Source organism: Grampus griseus (genome assembly GCF_964374135.1).
Source record: "Grampus griseus genome assembly, chromosome: 9".
Classification (NCBI taxonomy): Eukaryota; Metazoa; Chordata; class Mammalia; order Artiodactyla; family Delphinidae; genus Grampus; species Grampus griseus.
In genome coordinates, this window is record NC_139003.1 from 22,298,132 (window position 1) to 22,314,779 (window position 16,648).

At 40.1% G+C, this 16,648-nt stretch overlaps 1 protein-coding gene across 2 annotated transcripts in view; it reads right to left on the bottom strand.

Moving 5' to 3' along the window:
* The window catches only part of KLHDC10 (kelch domain containing 10), a 55,278-nt gene extending 49,563 nt beyond the window's left edge, over nucleotides 1–5,715 (bottom strand). For both annotated transcript variants that reach the window (XM_082661863.1, XM_082661862.1), the window contains exon 1: nucleotides 5,455–5,715. In XM_082661863.1, the coding sequence (XP_082517989.1) occupies nucleotides 5,455–5,632 (178 nt within the window). In that variant the 5' untranslated portion in view covers nucleotides 5,633–5,715. The remainder of the gene's footprint in view (nucleotides 1–5,454) is intronic.
* Between the last annotated feature and the right edge of the window lie 10,933 nt (nucleotides 5,716–16,648).

Consider the following 16,648-nt stretch of genomic DNA (forward strand, 5'->3'; position numbering starts at 1 on the left):
AGGCCTGCGCGTCCGGAGCCTGTGCTCCGCAACGGGAGAGGCCACATCAGTGAGAGGCCCGCATACCTCAAAAAAAAAAAAAAAAAAAACTCGAATTGATGTCAGGAATAAGGCAAAGATCCACTACTATCTTATTGTTTAATATTTTTGGAAAGTACTAGCCAAATCAATTTGACAAAAGAAAGAAATAAGTATAAAAGCTGGAAAGGAGGAGATAAAATTATCTTTACTTGGTAATGATATGATTATTTAGCTGCAAAACCCTAGAAAAACAACTGGGAAACCATTACAGATAGTATGAGAATTCCAAAGGTGGCCAGGTACAAAATTAATACTCAGAAATTAATAGCATTACCATATTCAAACAACAAGATAAAAGACATAATAGCAATAGAAACCCCATTTACAATAGCAACAAAAAAGATAAAACACCAGGAATAAACATAAAAGAAATGTGAAAGGTCTACATGAAAAAAACTTTAAAATGTTATCAGGGCTACAAAAGAACTCTTGAACAACAAGAAATGAATGTACACCCTGTTCCTGAACAGGAGACTGAACCTCAAAAAGATGTCAATGATCTCTAAATCAGTCTACAAATATAATGCAGTATCAATAAAAATACCAAAAGATGGGGGAGGGGAGCTCGATAAACTAATTCTAAGTTTTACAGAACAAGCAAAGAATATTCAGGAAAACTCCAAGAAGTAGAATGAGAGAGGACTATAATCAAAGAATGGGGTCACTAGGTATAAATAGGTAAACTGATCAATGAAACACAATAAAAAGTCCAGTAAGAGTGCCAAATTATATGTAGGAACTAAGTACACCTATAGATAATATTTCAATACTGTGATAACTGGGTAGCCACCTAGAAGAATAGTAAATTCCTACCTGAATACTTTACATAACTTAAATTTTGTATGAATAACTTAACTTAAAAATAAATTATAAAATTACCAGGAAAAACACAAGAATTTTAATTAGAAATAATATTGAAATAGGAAAGGCCTTTCTTATGACAAAAAACCCTAAAATCCAAAAAAAGATTAATAATTACAACTACAAAAAAACTTTAATTTCTGCTGAAAAAATATACCATAAACAAGGTTAAAAGCTAAATGAAACTGTGACAAATATCTGCAACACATAACCAAGGCAACTAATTTCCGTAAAACAGAGCTCCTATAAACAATATTAAACATCCCAGTAGAAAAATGAACAAAAAATATAACCAGATGAATAAGAATGATAAGCAGATGTTATAAATAAAGGAAACAAATATGGCTGTATGGTTCTTATACAAAAGATGAAGAAAAATATACCTTTTAAATTGGCAATGTAAAAAAAGTTTAATAACCCACACCGTTACCAAAGGTATGGAAAGCCAGAACTCCAGCACCAATAGTGGAACACAAACTGGTACAACGTCTCTGAAGGGCAATTTGACAATATCTATCAAAATTTAAATAGCACATATCCTTTGACCCAGCAATTGTACGTCTAGCAATTTACTCTAAAGGGATATTAACTGTATCATCCTTTGGATTAGCAAGACTGTAAACGTTTTAAATGCCCATCCAAACAAAGAAATGCTACCATTTTTCTCCCCTCCTACACTCACACACACACACACACACACACACACACACACACACACACAAGCCAATTAGCTTGGGTCAAAGGAAGAAGGAAAATCTGCCTTTTACCATTTGTACCATTTGTATCTTATATCATGAACATATATCACATTGAAAATTTTTAAGTTAAGATTTTCAGTATTATTTTTACCCAGCTTTACCAATTGTTACATTTTTCCTCCTCTTTGTCAGTTTTCCAGTTCCTACATTAGCAACAATGTTTAACTGTTTCCCCAAGAAACACATGGCATTTACTCAAATTCACACAGTTAAATCACAATAGTAATGTGGGTTCATTGTCCCCATGATCTCCTTGCCCCTGAGCTCTACACCTGCATACTTATTCTACAGAGAGCACTGTCCCTGTGCTTTACTGTGTATATGGAGATTATGAGTTAGGAGAAATCCAGGACTAAGAAGCTATGAATTTCTTGGCCTATGGGGCAAACACATAATCACTACTGTATTTTAGGAGACAGAAAAAAAGTAAGAAGCTGCTCAAACAAGGTTTCACAAAACATTATTTGTGCTGTCACCGTGGATGCAGAGTCTAGTCCACTATTTTTATGTTTAAGAAATTGATTGTATCCATTTGTCCAGAGTCAATGGGGCTACAGGGAATTGAACCACACTAACCAATCACATTCACAAGAACTTAGTTGCTTACACATAATGCCAATGTATTAATTTAGAATTTAAGAATATATATGTGTGTGTATGTATACATGTATATATACATATATATTTGATGTATATGTGTATATGTATATATAAAGAGTAGCAAATCATGCATATCAAGGAATCACACACAAATGGTAATACATGCCCAAGGAGAACCACATGATAGCATGAGTGTGTATAGGGAGAAAAGAACAAATAGAAGGTCAGAGAAGACTTCCCTGAAAAACAGTGTGATCAAGCTGAGATCCAACGGAAAATAAGTTTAAAAAAAGAACAGGAGAGGGCTTCCCTGGTGGCACAGTGGTTGAGAGTCCGCCTGCCGATGCAGGGGACACGGGTTCGTGCCCTGGTCCGGGAAGATCCCACATGCCGCGGAGCGGCTGGGCCCGTGAGCCATGGCCGCTGAGCCTGCGCGTCCGGAGCCTGTCCTCTGCAACGGGAGAGGCCACAACAGTGAGAGGCCAGCGTACCGCAAAAAAAAAAAAAAAAAGAACAGGAGGAGTAAGAGGGTTGCTGGATGATGGAATAGTAAGTACAATGGCACTGTGGCAGAAGGGAGCATGATCTAAGGAGGCAGAAAAAGATCAAAGAGCAAGACAACATGATGTAGGGTTATCTGGAGAGCTAGAGAGGGGCCAGACCATGCGGTGGCTTTTGGGCCATGTTAAGGACTTTTGCCTCATCTTAAGAGCGATGAAAAGCTAGTAAAGGGTTGTAAGCTGAGATGAGAACAGACTTGTGCTTGCAAAAGATTAGTGTGCTGTACACACTGCAGGGTAAGAGTAGAAGCAGGAAGACTGCTTAGAAAGCTGGTGCAGGAGACCTAAATCAGGGATGATGGCAGCATGGACTGCCACAAATAAAATAAATAGGACTTGGTGACTGATTACACCTGAAATGCAAGGAAGAGGAAACCCTTAAGGAGGATGCCCAAGTTTCAGGTGTGTATAACTGCAGGAATAAAGATGCTATCACTGAAAGAGAGAACACTCCAAGACCAGGTTGTTTTGATTTTATTGTTTTGTTTCTTTGGGGGCTAGAGAGAGGGTAGATGTGCAAAAAAGTAAGAAAGGGTTCTGAGTGCCCAGTATCTGAAAATCTTGCTAGAGAAAGATGAAAAATGGAAAATGGGATTAGAATTCAAAGGCGGGAGAAAGTTAGTTCAAAAACTTATTATTTTTTAACCTCCATGGTCAACCATAAAACAGGCCTAGAGATTTCTACCCCTCCCCATCACCTAAAATCTTTTTAAACATATCAAAATAAAATCTTTCAATCAAGGGGAGAGGTAAGGCTTAAACTGCAATACTTGTAAAAATAAAGAATTGGTGTGAAAAAATTTCAAAGTATATACTGAAACATCAGATGTTCTTAATTCTGAGAGTGAAGAGAAGACAGAGGCTTCCTACTTGGGAAAGGAAGAATTAAGTGCCAGTCAAGGAGAAAAGAAAGCAGAAAAGAAGAGCTGATGGTTCCACTGCATGAATTTTCACAGTTTAAACACATTTATCTTTACCTCTGGGCAAATGGGTGTTCTTGGCCTTGTGTGCTAAGAGAATGCAGAGATAGCTCCACACCTAACCCCCTTTTCAGAAATTATGGCCTCCACTGCCATCAGGTGGTGGCAGTGAGGAAGTGCACCAACCAGTTTCTTCGAGCCTATATGAATGCCTATATGAAGCCTATGGTATAATTAATCTAAGATCAAAGACCTAAGATTGCAGTAGTAGAGGACAAACTGGTTATAGTCTTTGGTAACAGATTTATCTTCTAACCTGTCAATACACAAAAATGAAACTTTTTGCTATTAATTTGGGGTAAGAAAAAAAGATTTCTCCTTTTTTTCATGTTAAAGAGCATATATTTAGCAATTTTAAGAATACCCAGTCTGATACTATCATCTCAAATCCAACTTTTGGTGTATTATATATTTGACTAAAACTGCTTCACTGTTAATTTTAATGGCACATATAAATGGTGCATTTCTAGCATACATCAATAACCTTATCACAAACACAAGCAATTGTCTCATTGAATATGCAAAATTCCCTTTATCTTCAAATTAATCAAATAATAATTTTTTACTACTTGGAAGTACAAGGCATGGTAGTAAACACAATTCAAAAACCCTCATATTCTCAAAACTCATCAGCTAAACAAATATATCACTGGTAAAATCAACTTCAATCTTATTCACAAAAAACATGGTGAAAGATTAACACACATTCTTGATAGTTCCCGTCATGGTAAAAATAAGCTTGCCCAATATAATACCTGACATTCTGGGCAGTACACCTTTATTCTACTATACTGAATATTCACTTACAAATGTAGTTCTTTAAATTTGCTGCACACACACATCGATTTGATTTGTCTGTCTTTCAAGTCATTTGAACACAAGGACACAAGGATAGGAAATCGTAGGCAAAAACGTGAAATAATCACACTGGGTACATTTTTCCAGTTCTCAATCAGCTGTTTTCATATGGTAGACACTGCATAATTTTGTCACTGAGTATATTCCTGATCTTCATTTTCTCCCATTAAAATCCATACACACTATCTATTCTGTCTCTGTACCTTCCAAAATATTAATAATTCAACTAGTTTTCCCTAATTCTCTTGGTTCTGTTTCCCACCCACCTCCCACCCACCTCACTTCCTCCTCCTTTCTTGTTTCAGAATGCCTAACTCTTACACACTCGAGGTGGTTTTTTTTTACAAAAATCACTCTTTGGGATGCTCTTCCCTTTTCTCTCCTTAAAAATATTTCCCACAGCTAGGCGCCAATGTCTTTCTTTTACAAGATCAAACTGCGGAAGAGGACGAGACTGGGAATCGAGTAAGCGAAACATCTGAGAATGTCAATGAGACAGCGGCCTCTCCTTTGAAAAGAAAACACAACTCTCAGCACAGACCTTTCAACAGAGCAAAAATACTTTTTATTTTCCGCTGTGTTCCTGTTCCCTCCCCGACCTCAAAGACACCTTTCCTTTTCTCTAAGCCCCAGTCGCTTTGCTATGCGTGGGGCCTGCCTTTCCTCCTCCCAAGGAAAAGACAGGGAGAAAAGGAAAGGTAGCAATCACCTTCCCGCCGCGCCCGCGAGCTGTCAGGATCGTGCCCTACGACTCACCTGGCAGGTGCGGCCGCCCGGAGAGTTGCACGAAGCGGTTGAGCTGGCCGGTCCCCCGACCCCCGCTGCCCCCACTGCCCCCGCCGGCCCCGCTACCTCCGCCGCCGCCGCCGCCGCCACCGCCTGCGGCGCCTCCTCCCCTCCGGCGGTTCCTGTCCCAGCCCTGGGCGGCCGACATGACCCGCTAACGACGGCTGCAATCCGATCGCGGCAGCCCGTGGCCCGGCGGCACTAGCTGAGGCTCCTTCCTGGGCTCCTCAAGAGACCCGGGAGACAGGGGAAGGGGGAGCGCCCTGTCTCACCAGCGGCCAATGACTGACGGACTTGGTGACAGAGAACCAATGGCCAGTCGTCTTCTTGGTAGGTGGAGGGAGGCGGGGAGAGACGTGGTAACCATAGCTATGGCTAAAAAAAAAAAGTGGGGGGAGAGAAAGGCAGAAGCAGCCACTCATCACTCGCATCCACCGCGCTAAGCAAGACCGCGTCGTGGTGACTCCTGCGGGATCAGGCGAGCCAATCGAAGGCCGAGTGAGAGAGGCCACGCCTGCAGAGAGTCCCAGTGGCGACTCCAGGCGTGTCAGGATTCAGGAACGGGACGCGCACATAATACAGATATTTTGAGGCAGTACTGTGTTCTGCCAGCTTTACAGGCTGAGATCCCTTTCCCACACTACACAAAGAGCTCTCTTCGAGGGGAAAAAAACAGGGGGCGGAGTCAAAGCTTAACTGTAAGAATGAGGTTTCATTTGTCTTGTCTTTCAGTCGACTGGCGGAACTCCTCCCTAATTCAATATAAGCCACGTCCCAGGCAAACAGTTTTAAACCTGGTTAACAAACATGGGAAGATGTTCAAGCTCACCAGTAATCATAGAATACAAATTAAGACCCCAATGAGAAGCCGTTTCAGGCTTATTACGTTAGAAGGATTGTTAAAATAACACCCAGCAGTGAATTAAGAGTCCCAAGAAAAATGTTCTTTCATAGATGACTGATGGCTATGTAAATGTTTTTGTTCAAATTCCTTTTTGCTCATAGAAAATTTGAATCAGCTGGAAGACAGGAACAGGTACGGAGGATCAAGATCAAAGAAAAATGTAGATGTACAGATCAGGAATTCCTATTGTTCCAAAATTAAACAGAAAATTTGGCTTTGAACTTACTGGGCACAGTGCAAAGTGGGAAAATAGATTGTTCACTGACGTTTATGAGTGGTAAGGGAAAACCATATTAATTCCTCAAGGGAAACAAAACTTTTCAAGATTCTTAGATCTGGTGGATTTTTTTTTTTTTTTTTTTTTTGCGTGACGTTTCATGTAGGAGAACCTTACGTGATGAAAAGAAAAAAGAAAATCTGCTGGAGCTGAGGATGCGTATCCTCTTGGTGCAAATTTCATGTCCCACTGGCCCCGCCTCCTTATTTTGCTACTTTCAGGCCCTGTGGGCAGGTATTTTACCCATGAAGCATTAGAAAGCACTGCTTACAAAAATGTTTGAGACCTGAAAAAAAAAGTCTATGGCTCTAAAATATGAAAATCAAAATTAATCAATATTAATTTTTATAAAGAAACTGTAGCATTAACCAAATAATAGATGAAGAAAATTTTCTTTTTATAGGAGTATTCCAAGTAATAAATAATGAGTGATAGACTATCACCATTTTGCAATCTCTAATGAATTCAGAGATCAACCCACTGAGCATCAACCAGTGCTGTTATCACAAAAAGAAAGTTGAAACATACATGCCTCTAGAATGTAAACATGACTATGAAGTAGTCTTGTAGGAAAAAATTGAACCTGAATCCCATCAGAGGTCTATATCTAACCACCAATTTATAGGAAATATGGAGGACAGAGGAACATTAAAAAATACTACAGAGATGCAAAAAGCAAAATCCAGACTATGGATATTCTACAGGATAAACAAGCAAATTTCTTCAACAAAAATTCCAGAGGAAAAAGATTTGAAGGGAAATAAAATCTATAGATTAAAAAGAGACTTGTGATGATTGTATAACTCTGTGAATATATTAAAAATCTTGACTGGCATTAGTTACACAACTTTGTTAACATATTAAAAACCACTGAATTGTACACTTGAAAAGGGAGAATTTTATGTTATGTGAATTATATCTCAAAAAAAAATTAAATAACATGGGAGGAGTGGATGGTGAGATAGACGAAACAACACTGACTTCATCTTAAATCAGTAAATTATATGTTATGTGAATTATATCTCAATAAAGCTGTTTTAAAAGAGAGCAACTTAAGAGGTATACCAACGAATTGCAATAACATTCACCCTTTAGTAGCATTACCAAACCAAACTTGGGTCCACTCACCCATGCACAGTAAAGCCAAGGAAGGAATGTGCAGCGTTTACTGCAGATGCCGAACAAGGAGTAGGGGCAGCTAATGCTCAAAAGACCTGAACTCCCAGACGGATTTTAGATAAGGGTTTTTAAAGGCAAGGTGAGGGAGAGTCACAGGGTGTGTGATCAGCTTGTGCATAATTCTCTGATTGGTTGATGGTGAGGTAACAGGGGGATGTCACAGGGGTTAACATCATCAGTCTTCAGGCTCCAGCCTGTCTGGGGGCTAAGTGTTCATGGTCATCATGCAGTTAGCTTCTTCCATCTGGTGGGGTTTACAGTATCTGTAAAACAACTCAGGAATGCACATCAGACACTGTCGTCTATGTCCTTCAGGGAGGAACTAAAGGTTCTGTGACTACACTATATGGCTGATCTATTGTTTAAGTTGTCACCAGTGCTCCTGGCCCAACTGCTATCTTTTGTTACATGTTCACATTCTTCCAGACATTAACTCTTGAGCCAGCCTTTTGTGACTTAGGGGAGGCCTGAGAGACTAAAGCTTTTCTACAAACAAGCAGCAGGCAGAGGACATGGTGTGGGGGTCAGGGGGGGTCTGTCCTGGGAAGACCCCTAGGGTGCAATAGTAAGCCTTATGTGAATACTGATTCATAAAAACTGGGGCAAAAAGCATGGGTGAGACCACTAGAAATCTGAACACTGAATATTTTATGACATAAAGAATTGTTAATTTTTAGGTGGAATAATATTATTGTGGCTATGTTAACAAGAATCCTTTTCTTTTTTTTTTTGTGCCACATGGCTTGTGAAATTTTAGTTCCCCGACCAGGGATTGAACCCCAGCCATGACAGTGAAAGCACCAAGTCCTAACCACTGGACCACCAGGGAACTCCCCAAGAGTCCTTATCTTTTAGATATACATACTGAAATATGTGTGGATAAAATTATATAAGTCATTTATTTGCTTCAAAATAATATAGGAACCAGCAATTCCACTCCTAAGTGTATACCCAAGAGAAATGAAAACATACGTCCACACAAAGATGTGTACATTGCTGCTTATAGCAGTATTATTCACAACAGCCCAAAAATAGAAAAAACCCAAATGTCCATGGACTGACAAGTAAACAAAATATGGTATATCCATACAACGGAATATTATTTGGCAATAAAAAAGTGGAATACTGATACATGGATAAATGTTGAAAGATTATGCTACGTGAAGGAAGCCAATCACAAAAAACCACATATTATATGATTCTGTTTATTCAAAAATGTCCAGAATAGGCAAATCCATAGAGAAGGAGATTGGTGGTTGCCAGGAGCTGGGGGAGAGAAGAAGGAGTACAGGGATTCTTTTTTTGTGTGTGTGCGGTACGTGGGTCTCTCACTGCTGTGGCCTCTCCCGCTGCAGAGCACAGGCTCCGGATGCGCAGGCTCAGCGGCCATGGCTCACGGGCCCAGCCGCTCCGCCGCATGTGGGATCTTCCCGGACCGGGGCACGAACCCGTGTCCCCTGCATCAGCAGGCGGACCCTCAACCACTGCACCACCAGGGAAGCCCAGGGATTCTTTTTAGGGTGACGAAAATGTTCCGAAATTAGATAGTGGTGATGGTTACACAATTTTGTGAATATATTAAAAACCACTGAATTGTACACTTGGAAAAGTGAATTTTACGGTACATGAATTATATCTCATTAAAAACAATTTTTGATAACACAATCTTTATCAATCCTTTTGATAAGGCGGGAGAAGTGGATGGGGAGCTAGCCCACCTTTGTATATGTTAAAAATTCTTCATAATAAGAAGGAAGAAAATCTACAAAAATAAAATGATATTAACCAATCAACTGAAAACCATCTCATATAGTTACATAAATATATAACCATTTTAAATTCCAAGAACAAAATGAAAGATTTATTCTGAACTAAATTTAAAATTATTAAATTATTTTAAAAGCCTTTTAGGACTTCCTGGTGGCTCAGTGGTTAAGAATCTGTCTGCCAATGCAGGGGACACGGGTTCGAGCCCTGGTCCAGGAAGATTCCACATGCTGCGGAGCAACTAAGCCCATGCGCCACAACTACTGAACCTGCACTCTAGAGCCCGCAAGCCACAACTATTGAAGCCCGCGTGCCTAAAGGCCGTGCTCCACAACAAGAGAAGCCACTGCAATGAGAAGACTGCACACCACAACGAAGAGTAGCCCCCGCTTGACGCAACTAGAGAAAGCCCTTGCGCAGCAATGAAGACCCAATGCAGCCAAAAGTAAATAAATAAATAAATTTATTATTTTAAAAAAAAAAAAGCCTTTTAAAAAGGTTACAGCTGATTTTTAACATGGAGTGTGGGTACACTGATGAGTATCAACATGCTTTGGAGAGGGGCCTTCAAAATAAGTGCATGCAGACAATATATACCCACTAACATGATATAATATGAAGTACACAATATCACCTATGGAGTAATTATGCCAAAAACATTAACTTGAATTAATGAAGATATAAGTGCTAATGTCCAGTTTATAGGAACTTTCAGGGGACAAAGGAACAAGTTAAATGGCATGTGAAATGATCTAACAAATCCAGAGGGACAGTCTCCATAATAGCTAGACTGATCTTGCCAATAAGTCAGTCATAAAAAACAAAATGAAATAACACAAAAACAAAATGCGAGGGTGGTAACCCCTAATGACATAATAGATCTAAGCAATGATAATCAATGGCTGCTAGCACAGCAAAAAGAAACCAGCAGACATTATGTCGATGAAGTATTCTTACAAAAAAAAAAAAAAACCCAGAATCTGAATAAAGTCAAAGTTTTAGCTCTAACTACCAGTTCACAGGAAATAAAAGGACAGAGAATATGTTAAATGATATCTTAGGGATGTAACCTGGAAAATATATAATGTGGAAAACTCTACAGAACAAATAGCCTGTTTTCTTCACCATTACATTTCAAGGAGAAGGAGAAAAACGAAACCCACAGATTAACAGAGTTTTAAGAGACATATCAACCAAACGTAGTGTTTGAGCCTTGTTTGCATTTTGATTAGAATAAGCCAATTTTTTTTTTTATTGGAGTATAGTTGCTTTATAATGTTGTGTTAGTTTCTGCTGTACAATGAAGTGAATCAGCTATATGTATACTATATCCCCTCCCTCTTGGACCTCCCTCCTACCCGCTCCACCCCACCCATCTAGGTCCTCACAGAGCACCGAGCTGAGCTCCCTGTGCTTTATAGCATGCCAACTTTTTTTTTTTTTTTTTTTCGGTACGCGGGCCTCTCACTGCTGTGGCCTCTCGCGTTGCAGAGCACAGGCTCCTGACGCGCAGGCCCAGCGGCCATGGCTCACGGGCCCAGCCGCTCCGCGGAATGTGGGATCCTCCCGGACCGGGGCACGAACCTGTGTCCCCTGCATCGGCAGGTGGACTCTCAACCACTGCGCCACCGGGGAAGCCCTGGCCAATGAACTTTTGACATGTGTGTCAAGTACATTGAATGGGGAAATAATCTCTTCAACAAATGGTGCTGCAATAACTGGATTTCCAGAATAAAGCTAGACCCCTAACTCACACCATATATAAAAATTAATCCTCAGTGTATCAATGACCTACATATAACTGCTAAAACCATAAAACTATTAGAAGAAAACATAGAGATGAATCTTCATTATCTTGGATTTGGCAATAGATTCTCAGATATGACACCAAAAGCATGAGCAACAAAAGAAAAAATAGATAAATAGGATTTCATCAAAATTATAAAATTTTATGAATCAAAGGACATTATCAGAAAAGTGAAAAGACAACCTACAGAATAGAAGAACATATTTGCAAATCATACATTTGATAAGGGTTTAATATCAAGAATACATAAAGAACTCCGAAAACTCAGCAACAACAACAAAAAAACCCCAATTTAAAAATGGGCAAAGGATTTGAATAGACATTTCTCCAAAGGAGGTATACAAATGGCCAATAAGCACATGAAAAGACGTTCAACATCATTAGTCATTAGGGAAATGCACATCAAAACCACCTGAGGGGCTTCCCTGGTGGCACAGTGGTTAAGAATCCGTCTGCCAATGCAGGGGACATGGGTTCGAGCCCTGGTCCGGGAAGATCCCACATGCCGCGGAGCTACGAAGCCCATGCACCATAACTACTGAGCCTGTGCTCTAGAACCCGCACACCACAACAACTGAAGCCCGCGCGCCTAGAGCCCGTGTTCTGCAACAAGAGAAGCCACCTCAATGAGAAGCCCGCGCACAACAAGGAAGAGGAGCCCACACTCGACGCAACTAGAGAAAGCCCACGGGCAGCAACAAAGACCCAACACAGCCAAAAATAAATAAATTAAAAAAAAAAAAAACACCTGCGATACCACTCCACATTCCCTAGGATATCTAAAATCAGAAAGATAGACAATAATAAATATCAGTGAGGATGCAGAGAGTTTAGAACACTCATACATTGCTAATGGGATTGTAAAATGGTACAGCCACTTTGGAAAATAGTTTGAGAGTTAAACATAGAGTTACTGGGCTTCCCTGGTGGTCCAGTGGTTAAGACTCCACACCTCCAATGCAGGGGGCGTGGGTTCAACCCCTGGCCTGGGAACTATGATCCCACATGCCACGCAGCACGGTCAAAAAAAACCCAAAAAACAAAAAACAACATGGTTACTATATGACCCAGAAATTTTACTCCTTGATTTATATGTAAGAGAACTGAAAACATATGTCTGCACAAAAAACTTGTACACATTCATAGCAGCATTATTCACAATAGCCCAAAAGTGTAAACAACCCAAATGTCCATCAACAGATGAAAAGATAAACAAAATATGATATATCCATACAATGTGATATTATTCAGTCATGAAAAAGAATGAAGTACAAATACATGCTACAACATAGATGAACCTTGAAAACATCATGCTCAGTGAAAGCAGCCAGACACAAAAAGCCACATATTGTATGACTCCATTTATATGAAATGTTCAGAACAGGCAAATCCATAGTGATTAAAAGATTAGTGGTTGCCAAGGGCTGGGGGAAGGGAGGAATGGAGAGGGTTTCTTTTTGAAGTGATGAAATGTCCTGGAATCGGATAGTGATAATGGTCGCACAAACCTGTGAATATCCTAAAAGTCACTGACAGGTACACTTGATTAAAGGGTGAATTTTATGTTATTTTAGTTATATATCAATAAAAAGTAGCCCATAAGAATTCAAAATGTTTGATAAATGTGTGCCCAATTAAAAGCCTATTAAGTATCATGTTTTATAGAAACTAAATTTTCACTACAAATATAAATTTTGCTGTTTGATAATTTTTCTACTTCATGAAGGGATTATACTAGCAAACATCGTATGTTTGACTTAAGAGGAGAGGTCCTACATAGCATAAAAAGCTTATCCACATACATTTTTTGTATATTCTCACCTGAAAAAAAACACAATAAAGACAGTCTGACAACTGGAGCTATCAGCAGAGCTGTCTGCTTCACAGGGACAAACAAAATGGATAAGGTGACCCTGAGAGGGCGATTAACATGATGAAAGTTTTGGGGGAGGGCACATGGGACCAAGACCATGGAAAGGAGGGGAAGGAAGCAGGATTGGGCAGGTGGAGAGGCTGGACTGTGATGCAGTCTCAAGGAAGGCCCCAGGAGACCCTACTGGAAACTCTAAAGCTAATGGCCCTTTAGCATTGTCCAGAGTTGGGGCAAGGGGCTAGGCCTTTTATACCTCTGTCTTGATCAATCACTGGATGAAGGATATCCTTGAGAAAGCGGGGTGGCGACCTCAGGCAAAATGGCCCTCTCCAGTCAATAACTCCTAAGGGAACTGACAGCCAAGGGTTTCCTGTTGGTGGTACTCCCAGTGGCTGGAGGAAATAGTTCCTCATTCCTGAAGGGGGATCTGGGTGGTGCATCACTGCCTCCACCACCTATACTAAAATGCTTGGGAAGAAAACTAGGACTTACCAAGAACCTACTGATATGTGCCAACCACTTTCATAGACGTTATCCCATTTAATCTCATAACCACAGGTCCCTCAAACACAAGGTCACAAGGTGAGTGATGGAAGTGGGAGGAGGGGCCATCTCTGATTCTAAAACTCTTTCTTCCACATCACATTTTCCAAGTGACTCTTTGACAATTGTAAGTTTCAAAAGTATTTATTGACTCATGACTTAAAATTGGCATTTTCTGAGCATCTATTATGTCCAGGCACTGGGAAATTATAGAAAAAAGACAAAATGTCTGCCATACACAAACATGCACACAAATATACATATATATGTATGTGTGGAAATACACATGTAAATATGTAAACATATATGTGTGTGTATATATATATACATACATATATATATGCGTGTATATATATATGTATATATATACACACATACTTGTTCAGGCCAAAATCTTGGAGTCCTCCTTGAAATCTATTTCCTCATATGCTATGTATAACCCATCACCACGTCCTGTTGTTTCTAGCTCCAAAATGTACCTTGAATCTGCCCACTTTCAGCTATCTTTGCCCATCATCATCTTTTGCTGGGGTTTCTTTAGCAACCCCCTAATGGTCATTCTGTATCCTCTCTTGGCTCCAATCCATTCATCACCTAGTCTTCAGAGTGATTTTTCCCAAAATGCACAACTGTGCATGCTACTGTGTTGCTTAAAGTCTTTCAATGGCTACATTTGGCTTTTAGGATAAAGTCTAAATCCTTTAGAAGGTTAACATACATTTACTTAACAATTATTAATTGAGTACTCTGGTCCAGGCACTGTTGTAAACAATGGGAATATAGCAATGAACAACAACAACCCACAAAAACTCCTACTCTTGTGAAAATTATAAAGATTATACTCTAGTGGGGTTGGGGAGAGACAGAAGTAAACATAATAAGAAAATTACATATGCTATAAGAAGATAAGCACTATAGAGAAGAACAGAGCAGGGTAAGTGGAAGAGGAATTCCAGGTGTCTGTTTGGGGAGGGGAGGAGTTGCAAGTGTCTATAGAGTGATGTGGGTAGGTCTCACTGAGAAGGTGACATTTGAATAAAGAAGTCACAAAGAATTGAAGGAGGTAAGGAAGAAAGTCACGTGGGTGTCTGGAAGAGCCTTCCAGGCAGAGGGAACAGGGAGTGCAAATGTCTCAAGGCAGGACTACATCTGGTAAGTTCAAGGCCTAGTAAGGAGGCCAGTGTAGCTGAAGCAGAGGGAATGAGGGGGAGAATGGAAGATATTGGAATCAGTGAGAATAGGTAATTTTTTTCAAGGAGTTTTGCTGTAAAGAAGAGCAGAACAATGGAGTGGTATCTGGACGAGGAACTGCAATCAGAGGTTTTTGTTTTGTCTCATTTTGAAGACGGGAGAAATAATATCTTAATGCTGACGTGAATGTTCAGTAGAGGGGAGAATCACTGGGCAATGTCCTTGAGTAGGCAAGAGGGGACTAGGCCGAGTGTACAAGGTTGGCCTTATGTAGGAGCACAGACTACAGCAAGTTTTCTCAATCTCTACACGTTTGACATTTTTGGGTGAGCTAATTCTTTGTTGTGAGGGGCTGTCCTGTGTACTGTAAGATGTTTAGCAGCAACATCAGCCTCTACCATCACCCCATCTGTAATAACCAAAAATGTCTCTAGAAATTGCCAAATGTCCCCTGGGAGGCAAAACTGCACCCATTTGAGAGCCACTGATCTATAGTAACAGGAGGAAAGGTAAAGTACTATCAGAGGATAAGACAACCACTCAATATATGAAATGAAAAGACAAAGCTGCATTTATTGCTTACTATAGGCAGTGAGAGTCATACTTGTCAGGCACATGTTTAGAGAAGACCAAACTGCTAATCTTATATTGGATTTAGAGAAAGTGGGGAGTTCAGGGATTGGTGACCTTTCAGAGGTCTAAGTGTGTTGACATTCTCTGCAGAAGTGATAACTTGCATGAGAATATTGTTGATTGGTTGGCACTTGGAGGTGTGTGTACTGAAATGAGTCTGTGATTGGCTGATTTTCAGAATCAATGGGTTGTCTCTGGGCTTGCAAAGGCATGTTCACTGGGGTGGGTTATCAATAGACTGAACTTAAAACTGGCTCTGATTTCTGGCTACTACCATGGGAATGTGGGAACTTAAAAAATTCTCAGTATTCCACATGCTAGTGGGTAGATGCGGTGGTGTTAATTTGTGGAAGTTTTCTTCTGATTGCTTAAATTTTTTAAGTGAAATAGGAAACAAGGACATCAGCAGACAGGGAGGATGGATTCGAAGAGACACTGAAGATTTGAGGAGAGAAATATGAAAGTCATCTATGAAAGTAGGAGAGGAGGTACACTAGGGAAATGTAGTATGATTACTGGGCAGAATTAAGGGCCCACTTGAGGTCGACAGTACAAAGAGAGACAAGTCAGAATGCCATGCATTTTTTCTTTAACCGTATTCAGCTGACAGGGTGCAGGAGCAGAGTGGTGGAACGCTGAACTCTACTGTGATTGAGGTTTTGCCAAACGAGTACTACAAAGCAAGAAAGGTCCAAAGAAATTGAGAGTACATTCTAGAGGATGTATTATTTTCAGCTATATATTTTGCTTTTTTATGACATTGTCAAAAATACTCAGTAATAGAAAGAATAATATAATGAACCCCCATGAGTCTATCACCCAAAACCAACAATTAAAAACATTTTTCATCATGGGATTTCCCCTGTGGTCCAATGGTTAAGATTCCACGTTCCCAATGCAGGGGGCACAGGTTGGATCCCCGTTCAGGGAACTAGATCCTGCATGCATGCCGCAAGTAAAGATCCCGAGTGCTGCAACTAAGACCTGGAG